At 38.0% G+C, this 12868-nt stretch overlaps 1 protein-coding gene across 1 annotated transcript; it reads left to right on the top strand.

Moving 5' to 3' along the window:
- The first annotated feature begins 326 nt into the window (after nt 1–326).
- On the top strand, nt 327–5353 carry arl4ca (ADP-ribosylation factor-like 4Ca). Its single transcript, XM_067583383.1, has one exon. The coding sequence runs from the start codon at nt 848–850 to the stop codon at nt 1430–1432; it is 585 nt and encodes a 194-aa protein (XP_067439484.1). The 5' UTR covers nt 327–847; the 3' UTR covers nt 1433–5353.
- Nucleotides 5354–12868: the final 7515 nt, after the last annotated feature.

Here is a 12868-nt window from a genome sequence, read left to right as displayed (position 1 = left end):
CTGCATGTGGTGGCCCAACACCTTACTATGACACTTTATGTTGGTTTTTCCTTTCATTTGTCACCCATCTGTATATTTAACATGTACTAAACTACACATGAAGCAGGAAAAAAAACATGAGAGATGTTTTCATATTTCTCCACTGGGTGTCAGACTTGCAGCAGCTCAGGCAGCTTTGTGCGCAGAGGAAACACTACAGCCAAACAGAAAATAAAAGCCTGTTTGACCTGACTGCTGCGGTTTATGATCACAGATGAGACTTTTATTTATGAAGGCCAATGGCTTAACCGGAAATCTACATTTGTGTTTTTCTGCTGCAACTTGACGCATCTCTACATGGCAACGTTTATAGGCTGATCCACGCGTCACACACCATGCACTGTTGTGTGTGTGTTAGCACATGAAGGCAGCTGCTGCGCACTTGGACACACACACACACACACATACACACACACACTCACACTGACAGATGCATGATGTGACACTCGGCAACGCGTAATTTGCGCATTGGGAGAGCGGTGCGCAAGGTAAACGCACCGCGTGGATGTGTGATGATTTGACTGTTTCTGGACGCCTGATGCTGCTGGAGTGAGTCCAGGGATGCTGCAGCTCATCTGGCTGCCGGAGTGCCGCCGCGCAACGAGGGGCTGCGCCCTCCACATCTGCTGAACGGGAGAGGCGCGGATCAGGCGTCTCTGCGCGTTTTTTCCGACCTCACGCTTTGACTCTCACCGGGGGAATCACCCGCTATGGATCCCTCCTGGGACATTTAAGCATCTCCTGCGGTGATATCGCTCGCTGCTGGGACTGTGGGAGTGCATGCTGTTCCTCCTTCCCAGCCTGCAAGATGGGGAATAGTTTCTCCAATTTGGCCGCTTTCCAGTCCTTGCACATAGTCATGCTCGGCTTGGACTCTGCAGGCAAAACCACCGTGCTGTACCGGCTGAAATTCAACGAGTTCGTCAACACGGTGCCCACCATCGGCTTTAACACGGAGAGGATCCGGTTGGGCGGCGCGGGGGCCTCCAGAGGCATCAGCTGCCACTTCTGGGACGTCGGGGGCCAGGAGAAGCTGCGGCCCCTCTGGAAGCCCTACAGCCGCTGCACGGATGGCATCGTGTACGTGGTGGACTCCGTGGACGCCGAGAGGCTGGAAGAGGCCCGCACCGAGCTGCACAAGATCACCCGGTTCTCGGAGAACCAGGGGACGCCGCTGCTGGTCATTGCCAACAAGCAGGACCTGCCCCGGGCGCTGGATGTCGGGGAGATTGAGAGGCAGCTGGCCTTGGCCGAGCTGAGCCCCTCCACCCCGTACCACGTCCAGCCGGCCTGCGCCATCATAGGAGAGGGGCTGGATGAGGGCATGGACAAGCTGTATGAGATGATAGTGAAAAGGAGGAAGTCCCTGAAGCAGAAGAAAAAGAGGCAGTGATGACAGATTTTGGAAAAGAAAGCTATAAAAGCACCTCTACTATAGAAATATTATAAGATGGAATATTCAAGGTATATTTTACAGTGATACATAGCAAATAAAAAACACAATGAAGCATAAATATCATTATTGATTACCACAGTCACATTGCAAGTCTCCATATATGATGAAAATATATTTATAGTGAAGCCACTTCAGCTAGAAAATATCAATAATGTTACATTAAACATACCATTTATCAATCTTTTTATTTGCAGAGAACAACTAAAATAGGTATGATATAATTATGAATTATATAAATTCACAAGAAAATCACAATAATCTCAAAATTATGTGAAAAAATATTGATGGCTTGCCTCGATTGGTGACTGTTTTAACCCTCTTTAAAGGCAGATAGTGTCTCCATAAACTGTGGCGCTTCCTCTAAGTCCCTGTAGGAATATTAATAGGACTGTTTCAGTGGAGATGTCTCCAGTGAAGCGGAGATGTTTTTATAAATTGTATGGATCTACTGACAGAGCTCCCTGTCGCTGCCGTGTTGTGCTGTGCACAAATGTGAGACTGTTAAGTAAATGTGATGTGGGATGCACAGACTGGTGTGTAGAGCTGTGAGTTGGTGTTACAATGAAGATGAATCCCCTGAAAAGACACAAGTCTCTCTGTCTGTCTCCTTTACAATCCTCTCTGCTACTTTGAGGTTGAAAAAATGAATTTGAAATGTAGAGACGCAGTGAATAGTTGATTTGTTGATTAATCAGCTACTATTCTGATAATTGAATAATTGGAAGCTTCTCAAATGTGAAATTTTAGGGTTTTCTTTGTCCTCTGTGATAGTAAACGTAATGTTTTTGCGTTCTGGACTGTTGGTCGGACAGAAAAAGACATTTGAAAACATCACTTTGGACTCATTTTGGCATTTTCCACTATTCTCGGACATTTTATAGACAAAATTACTTGTCAAGTAATCCAAAAAATATTCGGCAGATTAATTGCCAATGATCTTTAGTTGTGGCCCTAAGGCTGACACTGAAACCATGACTCTTTTGTTCAGAGTTCATTGAGGTCACTGAAGTCTGAACTTCATAGAAACATTTGTTGATCATGTGGGATGTAAAGGGCTCTACACAAGAGTGATGTTGCTTAAAAGAATCTCAGTTTTCTAAAAAAGAAAAAAAAAAAGTCTTGCATTTGCCAAAATTACATCTGGAAAGAATGTTAGTGTAGGAACTAGCAAATCTTGAAAGATATCTTTCTAAAAGTGGTGAATTTCACCCATTTAAGATATTTCTGAGTTCTGTGTCTTTCCTGGAGAACCATCTGTGTTTCCCCCTTCTCTGGAAGCCATATTGGAGGTTTTCAACTCTGTGAACAGCTGATTTTGTCTCCACAGAGCTCAGCAGATGTTTGATCAGATGTTTGTCTGCTTCTGCTTTGGCACTGATCATCACCGATCCATCTGATTGATTTTAACTGTTCACCTTGGATCTACAGCAGGCTTTTTTCAACTTTTCATGTACATGTAGCTCTCTATTTGTAGCCTGGGTGCAGACACAGTAGTTGTTACAACCAATTACATCCTTCAGATTTAAAGCTGCTTTGATTCGCTGCCAAATACTTGCAGACAGCACATAAAAAGCAACTTAACACCAGGCTGGAGAGCAGTTTAAAGTTTGGTGCTACAACTACACTCGCCAGTGATGTCACAGTGTACTGACACACCCTGGAGTACACTACATCACTGCAGCAAAGTGACGTTAAACCAGTGGAGGTCAGAAAAAACAAGATTTTCAGAGGGTGTTAAGTTGCTCCTAAATTATTTTTCTGATGACCAGAAACAATGTTAGATTTTTTGAATTTCATGACTATTTATATTATTTGTGCACCAGATTCCCGTTCAACATCCATAGTTTAACCAGAAACATTAGCAATACAGTCATAAATCCTCAAAACAGCTCAATATCCTTTTTCCTTGCCAGACACATTTCTTTCATTTGTTACATCTAAAATAATTCACTGTTCAGCAGTGGTGGAAGGAGTATTGAGAATTTTTACTCGAGGAAAATAGAAGTATAAAAATACTCCATTACTAGTAAAAGTCCAGCAATCAAAAGCTTACTTAAGTAAAAGTACAGAAGTATTTAATATCAGTGCTCATTATTCAGAATGGCCCAATGGAGTTATATTTATTAGATACTATACAGATATACAGTGCCTGTAAACACAAATTCTTTCAAATTTTTTCATGTTTTATTGTCTTACAATGTTGAATCAAATGGGATTTAATGTATAAATTAATTATAAATATATATATATATATCAAATATAAAATACATTAACTGTTTTACATGTAAAATATAGATCTGAAATTAATTATAGCTTTAAAATAAACGTTGTGAAGTAGAAGTATAAAGAAGCATAAAATGGAAATATTCTTGTAAAGTACAAATACCTCAAAATTGTACTTATACTATATATTACTATACTTGATTAAATGCACTGCGTTACATTCTAGAGCTGATGATTAGGCCATTAGCTGATTGACAGAAAACTAATCTGCAACTATATTTATGAATTAATAATTGTTTTAGTCATTTCTTAAGCAAAAATGTGAGGATTTGAAGCTTGTATGTGTCATACATGATATTGAACTGAATATGTTGCAATTTGGACTGTTGATCTGACAAAACGAGACATATGAAGACTTCACCTTGGGTGCTAAGGAATTATAACTGGCATTTTTCTCTATTTTCTCAAATTATATTGACAAAACAATGAATTGATGAATCATGAAAATAATCGCTAGTTGCAGCCCTATTACATTCCACCACTGCTGTTCCCTTTATAATCCACTATTGAGGCTACCAAACAAACAATGGTCATTAACAAAGTACCAACTGTTCCCATGCATTGTGCACAACCCCAAAAGTATCCAATATGTTATTTTTTCCCAACAATTTTTCTTACAACAACACAGCATCTAGTCATCTGCATACAGTGAGCAATTTGGGACAAAATCATCATTTAATCGATCCTTGAAACAGTCAGCATCATTACCATCCTGTAAAAGAAATAAGCTGTTTTCCTGTTCCCTGAAGTTGTTGAAAAGGTGTTATGAGTGCATCCCACACTACGTCGACCTGCTGGCAGCGACAGGACAGAAAGACAAGGAGCGAAGTGTCTTCCTGTAACTATGATGTAGTGAAACAAACCCGACAGGCTGGAACCTGTTCAGCTGCTTCTAAAAGTGACTTTTTTCCCTCTTATTGAGTGATATTTAATCAAACGTTTCCTCTTGTTGAATGAAACCAAAACATGCTGTGTGTGGGAGGTTTTTTAATCAAATCAGTCAACCCTTAACTCTGACAGAGTTAACATCATGCTTCACCCATTCAACTACACAAACTACACAATTGACAGCTTGCAGAATATATGAGATTAGCATTTTGTCTCTGCTTTGGTCCTAACTGACAGGACTGTTGAATGTCTCACATGGACTGTTGGCTTCATGCTGCGTTCACGTCAAAACAGAAGAAACAGGAGGAAATCTTGTTGCTGTAGCTTGATGAATACATATTAATAAAACCATAAACTGCATCATGTTACTTAAAGTTCTTAAGTAAAGTTGAATGTTTTTGAAGGTATCTCAGAAGGCTGCAAAAGGCTACATGTCATACTTGTAATTACCACCAGGAGACAGTCAGAATATAATTTTTCCGATGTTATCCAATGTGAACGTGGCATCCTCCTCCTCCAGTGATCAGTTGAGCTGTGTTCAACATTGCATGACTGCTGCACCTTCCGATGATGTAAATTACACAATATAATGTTACAGCCAAGATACAGCAAGACCAAACAATGTATTACATGCCAAAATGGAAAAAATGAAAGAAGTATTTTTGGGATTAAACTCTTTGTAATTGATCTTGTGTTCTCTGGTTTAATAATTGGTCCTCAAAGCTTTAATCATGGCGGGAAACTGCCAGCAGCTCTCTGCTAGGTACCAAACATACAGTGTGATGTGGCATTCATGTGGTGTTGGAATAATCAGAAAAATGAGTTTCCAACTGGGAAAATTCATGTGAACGCCCCCTCAAGTTGGAAAAACAGCTCAGAAAGCCAGTGCAAATTTTGGTACACAACTTGCTGAAAGTAGACATATACGCAGAAACATGGCGGACAAAAGTAAATGTTTGGTCGATGGCAGGAAGCTTTTACTAGTTCAGGTATTGCATATCATTTTTTTGCTCATGTAATTTGTAATATGTAATTAGGTTGTAACTGTTAGTTGAGTGACTTAGATTAGTTAGAAAACGTATTTATTAGCATTAACAGGTAGCATTTCAGGTAATGCAATATTTTAATGGTTTTAGGGGAATGTACTGGTGCAGCAACAAGTCTGCAATTATTATTTTATGATTTTATGCCACTCAAGCATGCTATACAAGAATATTAATGTTATTAATGTTAAAATAACCATAAACAGTATCTCAAGTCCATTAATTTAAGAGTTTTTAATAAAAACAGAAATCAGCCACTAAAAAACATCTAAAATGTTATTTAAGTGGGTTTAGATACAAACAAAAACTAATAAAAAAGTAAAATGTATGTATTAACCTTTGCCATTAACTCGACTGATCAATTCTTTTTGCATTTATTTCTGGAATTATAAAAAGAAAATGACAAGCAGACAAAAATACTGTTTCTAGGGACTTGAGTACATGCAATGTACAAAGTGCCAAATTTACCTCTCTGTAGTCATTGTTTACAGCTAAATTGTCTCCCATCAGCACAGTGATGAATGGAGTCGCCATCACGTCAAAGTTTAATCACTGATGAGAGAAATGTTGTGGAAAGATGGACTGTAAACAAAAGGTCATTGGTTCTTTTTATTCTTTAACCACAAACTTTAAAAAACATAATGGAGTAGCCACTGTGATGTCACCCATTGGTTTGTGGACTCGAGTTTGCATTTTGACTGCGGCCATCTTGAATTTTTTGAGCCAAAAGTGACCATATTTGGATGAGAGGGAGGAGCTGACCCTAACACTAGCTGCTAGCTTGGTTAGCCCGGCGAATTTACAGTTTATGGTTAAGTGTGATGATGCTAATGCTAATGCTATTTTTCACTAGCGAAAAACAGGCTTAAAACCATTAAAACAAAATGTACTTACCAGAAAAACTACACATTCAACTCCTTAGAGGGTCTTTTAGTGAAACCAAACGCTGAACAGGACTTTTTTTGCGTGACCAAAATGTTACAATTGACTTTCATGAACTGAAAACCCACTGAAATAGTTACAGCTATGGCTATACTCTTTGAATCTGGGGTCACGCTATGGTTACATTACCTTACCAACATTGTTGCCATGATAGTGACTTGCCTGTGACGGTACTCACCTGTCACTCAAAGAAGCCGAGCCCTGAATTATGTATAACTTCAAGCCTTAATCAAATTTAAATGGCTTTTGGAGCCAGCCTCAAGTGGCCATTCAAGGAACTGCAGTTTTTGTCACTTTTGCATTGGCTTCATTTGTTTACATGTATATACGAGCTGTGAGCAATTCAAAGAATGATGTTTTCTTCTCAGATCTGAAAAGATAAAAATATACAAATACCATAGTATGAAAAAACCCAACATAACATGTTTAGTAATAATGTGTTTTCTTCTTTTTCAACTTATTAATCATCTCTCGAGCCATCATCAGATTAACTTGCAACTCCTTGAAAGGTCCCAAATCTCTTTGAGTGAGTTTTGGCTCATTTATTGCAAAACAAGTATATTTTATATCTTACACATTAGCTATTTATACTGTTCATTTATCTTTTTCCTTTATCTTTTTCATCCTCCAGAGCCCAGTTTCTGTACCTAAATGTGCCACAAACTCTACTATAAAGTATATCCTCCGTTTCCTTTTCAAACCCCTGACAGAGCGTAGAGGTTTCATCTGATTCTTTGTATGCGTCTGTGGGTGGCCGTGAATGGGATTTTGTGTTTTATCTGCGTATTCTCCTGCATGATAATCCCTCACACTTCCACCCTCGCTGATCAAAATGGAGGACTGTCACGTTTCCGCTGAATATGCAGAAGCCTTGAACACTGCAGAACAAGAGCAATGTTGACATGCTTAAAAAAAAAACAGCACTAAATGTGCAGGAATGTGATTATTGTATTTTTTAAAGCAGGCTGTGTTGACAGCACAAAGCATTTTGTTTAATGGGAAGAAAATGTATTTCTGTCTAAAACAAGGAACTACAATTTGACAATCTCTGTACCTAATATCATAAGAAGAAGAAAACTATGGGACATTATGAATCAAAGATTAACCAGAGTGGGTTTGCTGAAGGCTATTATCTATTTTTTTTGTTGTGAATACCCTTAAATTTAAAAAATGTTCTTGCAAAACCAACATTTTTTAGTGTTTTTTAGCCTTTAAGACCACATTTTTTTTAGTGTATTCAGCACCTGAATGCAATATTCAGTTGAAAAAATGAAACTTCTTCAAAAAAAACAGTGTTAAAAGAAACAAGCCAATTCTGTACTTAAGTGTCATAAACTGCAGTACCACTAATGTCCACAAGATGCTGCCTCTGAAAAAAACTCATAACGCCACTGGAAAACCTCGCAAAAAATACACAAAGCCAACAAATGTTTTCCTCAAGAAAATTATCAAATTGCAACAATCAAATAGACCAAAATTAGACACTTCAACTATATTACGGTGTCCACCCTATTGCTTAATCCCAGTTTACTGTTTAATGTTGGTGAAGGCAGCTTGTGTTGAGTCAACAGAGGCTTTAAATGTTATCAGGACCCAGCTGAGAAAAAAGCTTGTTTGCATTTCTCAGACAATGAAGCTGCTCTGATTTCAGTTTTTCAAGTTTTCTCGCCCAGTTTCAGCCCCTGCTTCTGACTGTAAAAGCTCTTGTTTTGGTCTTTCCAATTCTAATTTTATTTATGTAGCCTTAATTACAAATTTGCCTCAAAGGGCTTTACAATATGTACAGAACCCCCTATCTTTAGATTTTGGTTCAGACAAGGAAATCTTTAACACCCCTTTAACTGGGAAGAAATGGAGATGTTGTGTATACAGAATAGACTGAAATAACTTTCTTAAGGCCCCTTCACACTTTGAGCTGTCTACAATGAAAGTTGACAATTGTGAGAATAACGTGGTGAAATCTTTGGTTGTTTATCCAAAACTACGTCTTAAATTTCACTGTGAGACTCGTCTACTGACGACCGATTTGAAGCTTTAGAGACCAAAGACAGCTTGAGGCAAAAATTTAAGATCACATTCTCACAATGTGACTGCTACTACGACAAACAGACCAATCAGAATATGACATGAAATGACACAGAATATGCTGGCATGACATTTCATAAGCGCAGTTTTTGGAACAAAGTTTAGGAGGATAACACACTTGTTCTCCTTAGTACATCCATGACAAATAAAAACCAAAACGAAAAAATAACCTTTCTCTGTTTACATCGTAGCGATACGATTCACCACACATTCATTGCACAATCTGACAGCCTCAAACTGACGATATCAGTTTGAGGCTGTCACTGACACAGTTTCTTATAGACATCTCCCATAATGTGACAATCAATAAACTTAAACCATCATACAGTTTAAAGGGTTTGTTTTTTCACGCTTCACTTTCTATCTTTCTAAACTCAGGTTCTCCTCTTTCTTTAGGTCATGGTCTTTCTAAGCCCTCGTCTTGGCCTTTCAGTTCTTTAGCATTGGTTTGGACTATCCAAGCTCTTGTCTCAGTCTTTCTAAAGTGTAGACTTTATGCAGTACACCCTTGTTTCTCTAGTCTTGAACTTTCTAAGCTCTCATCTCCGTCTTCCTGTACTCTAGCCCTGGTCTTTCAAAGGACTGCCTTGCTCTTTGTAAGCTCTGAATGCTCAGATTTTAGTCATACTACATTCAATCATGTTGTCTCTGGCTCTGTTACAAGCCTGTTATGATGATTTGCACTACAACACTATCCTCAAATACAAACATTAGACCTAAAATGAGGAACAGATAGAAATCAGACAGTGTTGCGTTTATTCCTACATTCAGCACTTTCTCCACTGGCATACTGAAGTCTGAATACATCACAATTTCAATTTTTCTGTTCAAAATGGATCAATAGCACTTTGGAGATGAACTCTTCCTATTAAGATGCAAATTCCACCTATGTGCTGATCGTCTCTCATTCACACACACTCTCAGCGTTGAGTGTCTTCGGGGTTTGCAGCGATGTGAGCCGGTTCAGGTGGAGGCTAATCCTGCTGTGTTTCCTCCTGCCAGCAGCGTGTCGGGGTGAACCGAGAGTCACTGCTGATGTCACGACTGAGGCTTTGTTTGAAACACGGCTCATTATCATTTTATTTACAGGCCGGGAGTCTGAGAGAGAGAGAGAATGTGAGAGTCATCAACAAGTCATTTCATGTTGAATTAGAGGTTTAAAGGTAAAATATATAACTTATATGTCTTTTGAGGCAAGACAAAGTCAAGTCCAAGTCATAAGCAAATTGCAAGTCAAGATGCTATCAGGTCTTTCAGGTCTGACCGTTAAAATTACATTTAAACATCTTACTAATCAAATAAGCTGTGTTAATTGTGTTTCTTACATAGCACCATAGTACACAAAATATTATACCTGATTTAATAAAATATTGTTATTTTAGTTATTTTATAATAAGAATTCAAAAATATGATATGGAAAACATAACATAACATAGCATAACAGCATACAGCATAGCATAACATAGTATAATATAACATTATCAATTGTGCATCCATCCCTGTTAGAGGCAACCAATACAATTTTCCAAAAAATCCTGCTATGATATTTGATGCTTAAGCATCAAAACACAAATCTCTCGTTATATTGTTCATTTTTATTGAATGTGAGTTTTGCGTCGCCTCCTTCTGTAATGAAAGAATCCTGCTCAGATGTGTTTTCTGTGTGGGTGGCGGCGACGCTCTGATTCTCTCTTATCCTGCTGTCAGAGCCAATTATTTCATATGTAGCACGCACACACACAATAAAGATATCTGAATGGCAGATACTGAGGCGAATTGGATTGTGACAGACATGAAGAATTGTCCTTCAAAATACCCCGATTGAAAAAAATTATGGGTCAGTGTAAAACCAGGCTGATTTTTTTAACAGAGCCGAGATAAACTTCCAGTGTGTTTCCTGTGCTGGTTTAATGTGGTTTAATTCGCGGTTATATTACCAATATTACTTTCTAGCAGAGATTACACAAATTTAAAATACAATCCAAGCTACAACGAAAAAACAAAGAACTTTAAAACAAAATGTTTTAGAATAATAAATGGTAATTTTATAAAATGCACAGTAATAAAGAAACATCCGTCTTGGTGCATTTTCAATCTGAGATTAAGACAGAAGAAGCAGACGGGGAGTCAAAGAGGGAGAAAAACAGAAAAAGCAGAGTAGTTTTCAGTGGCGGCAGATTTATAACCTTAATGACAGCTGTTTACTGGAGCATGTCATTAACATGTTAAATTACACAACTCATCTCTGTAATCCAGAGGGTGGGAGAGGATGCTGGGAGATCATTTGACTGAAATAAACTGACTCCACCTCAGAAACATACGTCTGTCTGTCACTATTTGCACTTTAATTTCAGAGAATCTAATTTGTCTGGACAGGATGACGTCTCTGACATCAGACTCACATCCATTTTGCAAAAACAAATACATTCACCCAACTATTGGCCATATTAGCATGAAATTTTATGACCCCCAAATGATAAATTCGAGTGATTTTTGTGGCTGCTTGAACTTTTCTCTAGCCCCACCTTTAGGACAAAACTTCCAGTTATTGCCACAAAACATAATCTGCAAGTTGCCTTAAAATTTACTGAGCACATTCATGCTCCCCAGAGGATAACACCTTGTTAGTTTGGATACCAAAAGGCCTTTACATCTGGCCAAAGTTTACAGTTTTAAAACTTTTCAAGTCAAATTTGACCCATTTTTTAATTTTGAGAGCATGAAAACACCCTAAACGCCTTTCCTTTAGCCTGAAATGTTATTATGTTTCCTAAAGTGACCCTGAATATACAAAAACCTTTTTTATTTTTTTTTTTATCAATGATACACATTTTTGTACATATAACAGAGGGTGTTCAAGGTCAAATTTGATCCGTATTTATTTAAAAATTCACTCTTCACATTCAGTATTTATTTAAATCATGATGGCTGTTATATTCTCCTGTTTTAGCTAACATAGAACCAAAATACAGAGTGATTGTGAATCTTTTTCCTTCATAAACCTAAAGGATCTAGTCTGTCTGCTCTCTGAAAGCTTCATTAAGGATTAATCAACCATTTATTTTGTCATGAATAAGGTATTTATGAATGACAAATAGATTTGAGACACAGAAGTTTGGTATAGAGACTAATTATGAATCAGTTTTTAAGGGTTAATCCCACCACTGAGGCCTAACTACTACTCCACTGTGTTTTCTTCAGAAGAAAACAAAAATGACGCACCTGGCAGCAGCTCTAAATTGCACTTGACATGGATTTTTAAAAATATTTTGCTTTGCTCTAATGTAAAATGACTTTTATTCAATATTGGTCTGATATTTTGACTCCATATAGATCACATTTAACCGTAATTTTAACCAGAGACATTCAGACTTGGTTTAAAACGTCATCCTGGCAGATGCACAGATGCTGCCTCCCCCTGAGCGCCGTCTTCCAAAATCAGAGGTTGTAAATGGGTCATGCATTCAAGTGATTTTGGTCGTAAATAATAACAAAATGAATGCCATAAAAAAAAAAGTTTTTATATGGTAGTTTGTGTTCTAGGGTATAAATGTGGAGCAAATCCACTTCAGGCATGTTAAGGTCTTAATTTGTGCCAACATAACTGCAGAGTCTCCTTTGTGTTTCATCTCTTTTAGCTCAGAAAAATGACTTCATAAGATTAAGATGGTGCTACTATACCATAAATATCACTTAGGCATAAATATTACAACATATTGTATTTAAATTCAAGTCAAGTCAGTTTTATTTATATAGCCCAATATCACAAATCACATATTTGCCTCAGGGGGCTTTTCAGTCTATGCAGCCTTACAACATTCTCTCTCCTTAGACCCTCAATTCAAATAAGGAGAAAACTCCCTAAAATAACCCGTTAACAGGCAAAATAATGGAAGAAGCCTCAGGAAGAGCAACAGAGGAGGGATCCCTCCCTGTTGTGTGCACATAATAGAACACAAATTACAAGATACAACATTGAACAGGACAACAAAATGGATTTATTATATAGATATATATATATATGTGTGTGTGTGTAGAATGTGATGAAGAGGATGCTGAGCAGCTTCTAGGTGCAACCAGAACAGAATAGGACCTGAGCCACGCGACCTCCATCACCATGGAGACCTGGCAG

Source organism: Thunnus thynnus, chromosome 24, assembly GCF_963924715.1.
Source record: "Thunnus thynnus chromosome 24, fThuThy2.1, whole genome shotgun sequence".
NCBI classification, from domain to species: domain Eukaryota; kingdom Metazoa; phylum Chordata; class Actinopteri; order Scombriformes; family Scombridae; genus Thunnus; species Thunnus thynnus.
Note: the sequence above shows the minus strand (reverse complement) of the source record. Positions and strands in the feature narration are given on the sequence as shown.

Excerpts from the sequence above, each read along its gene's own strand:
- arl4ca (XM_067583383.1), top strand. The coding sequence starts at position 848 with ATGGGGAATAGTTTCTCCAATTTGGCCGCTTTCCAGTCCTTGCACATA.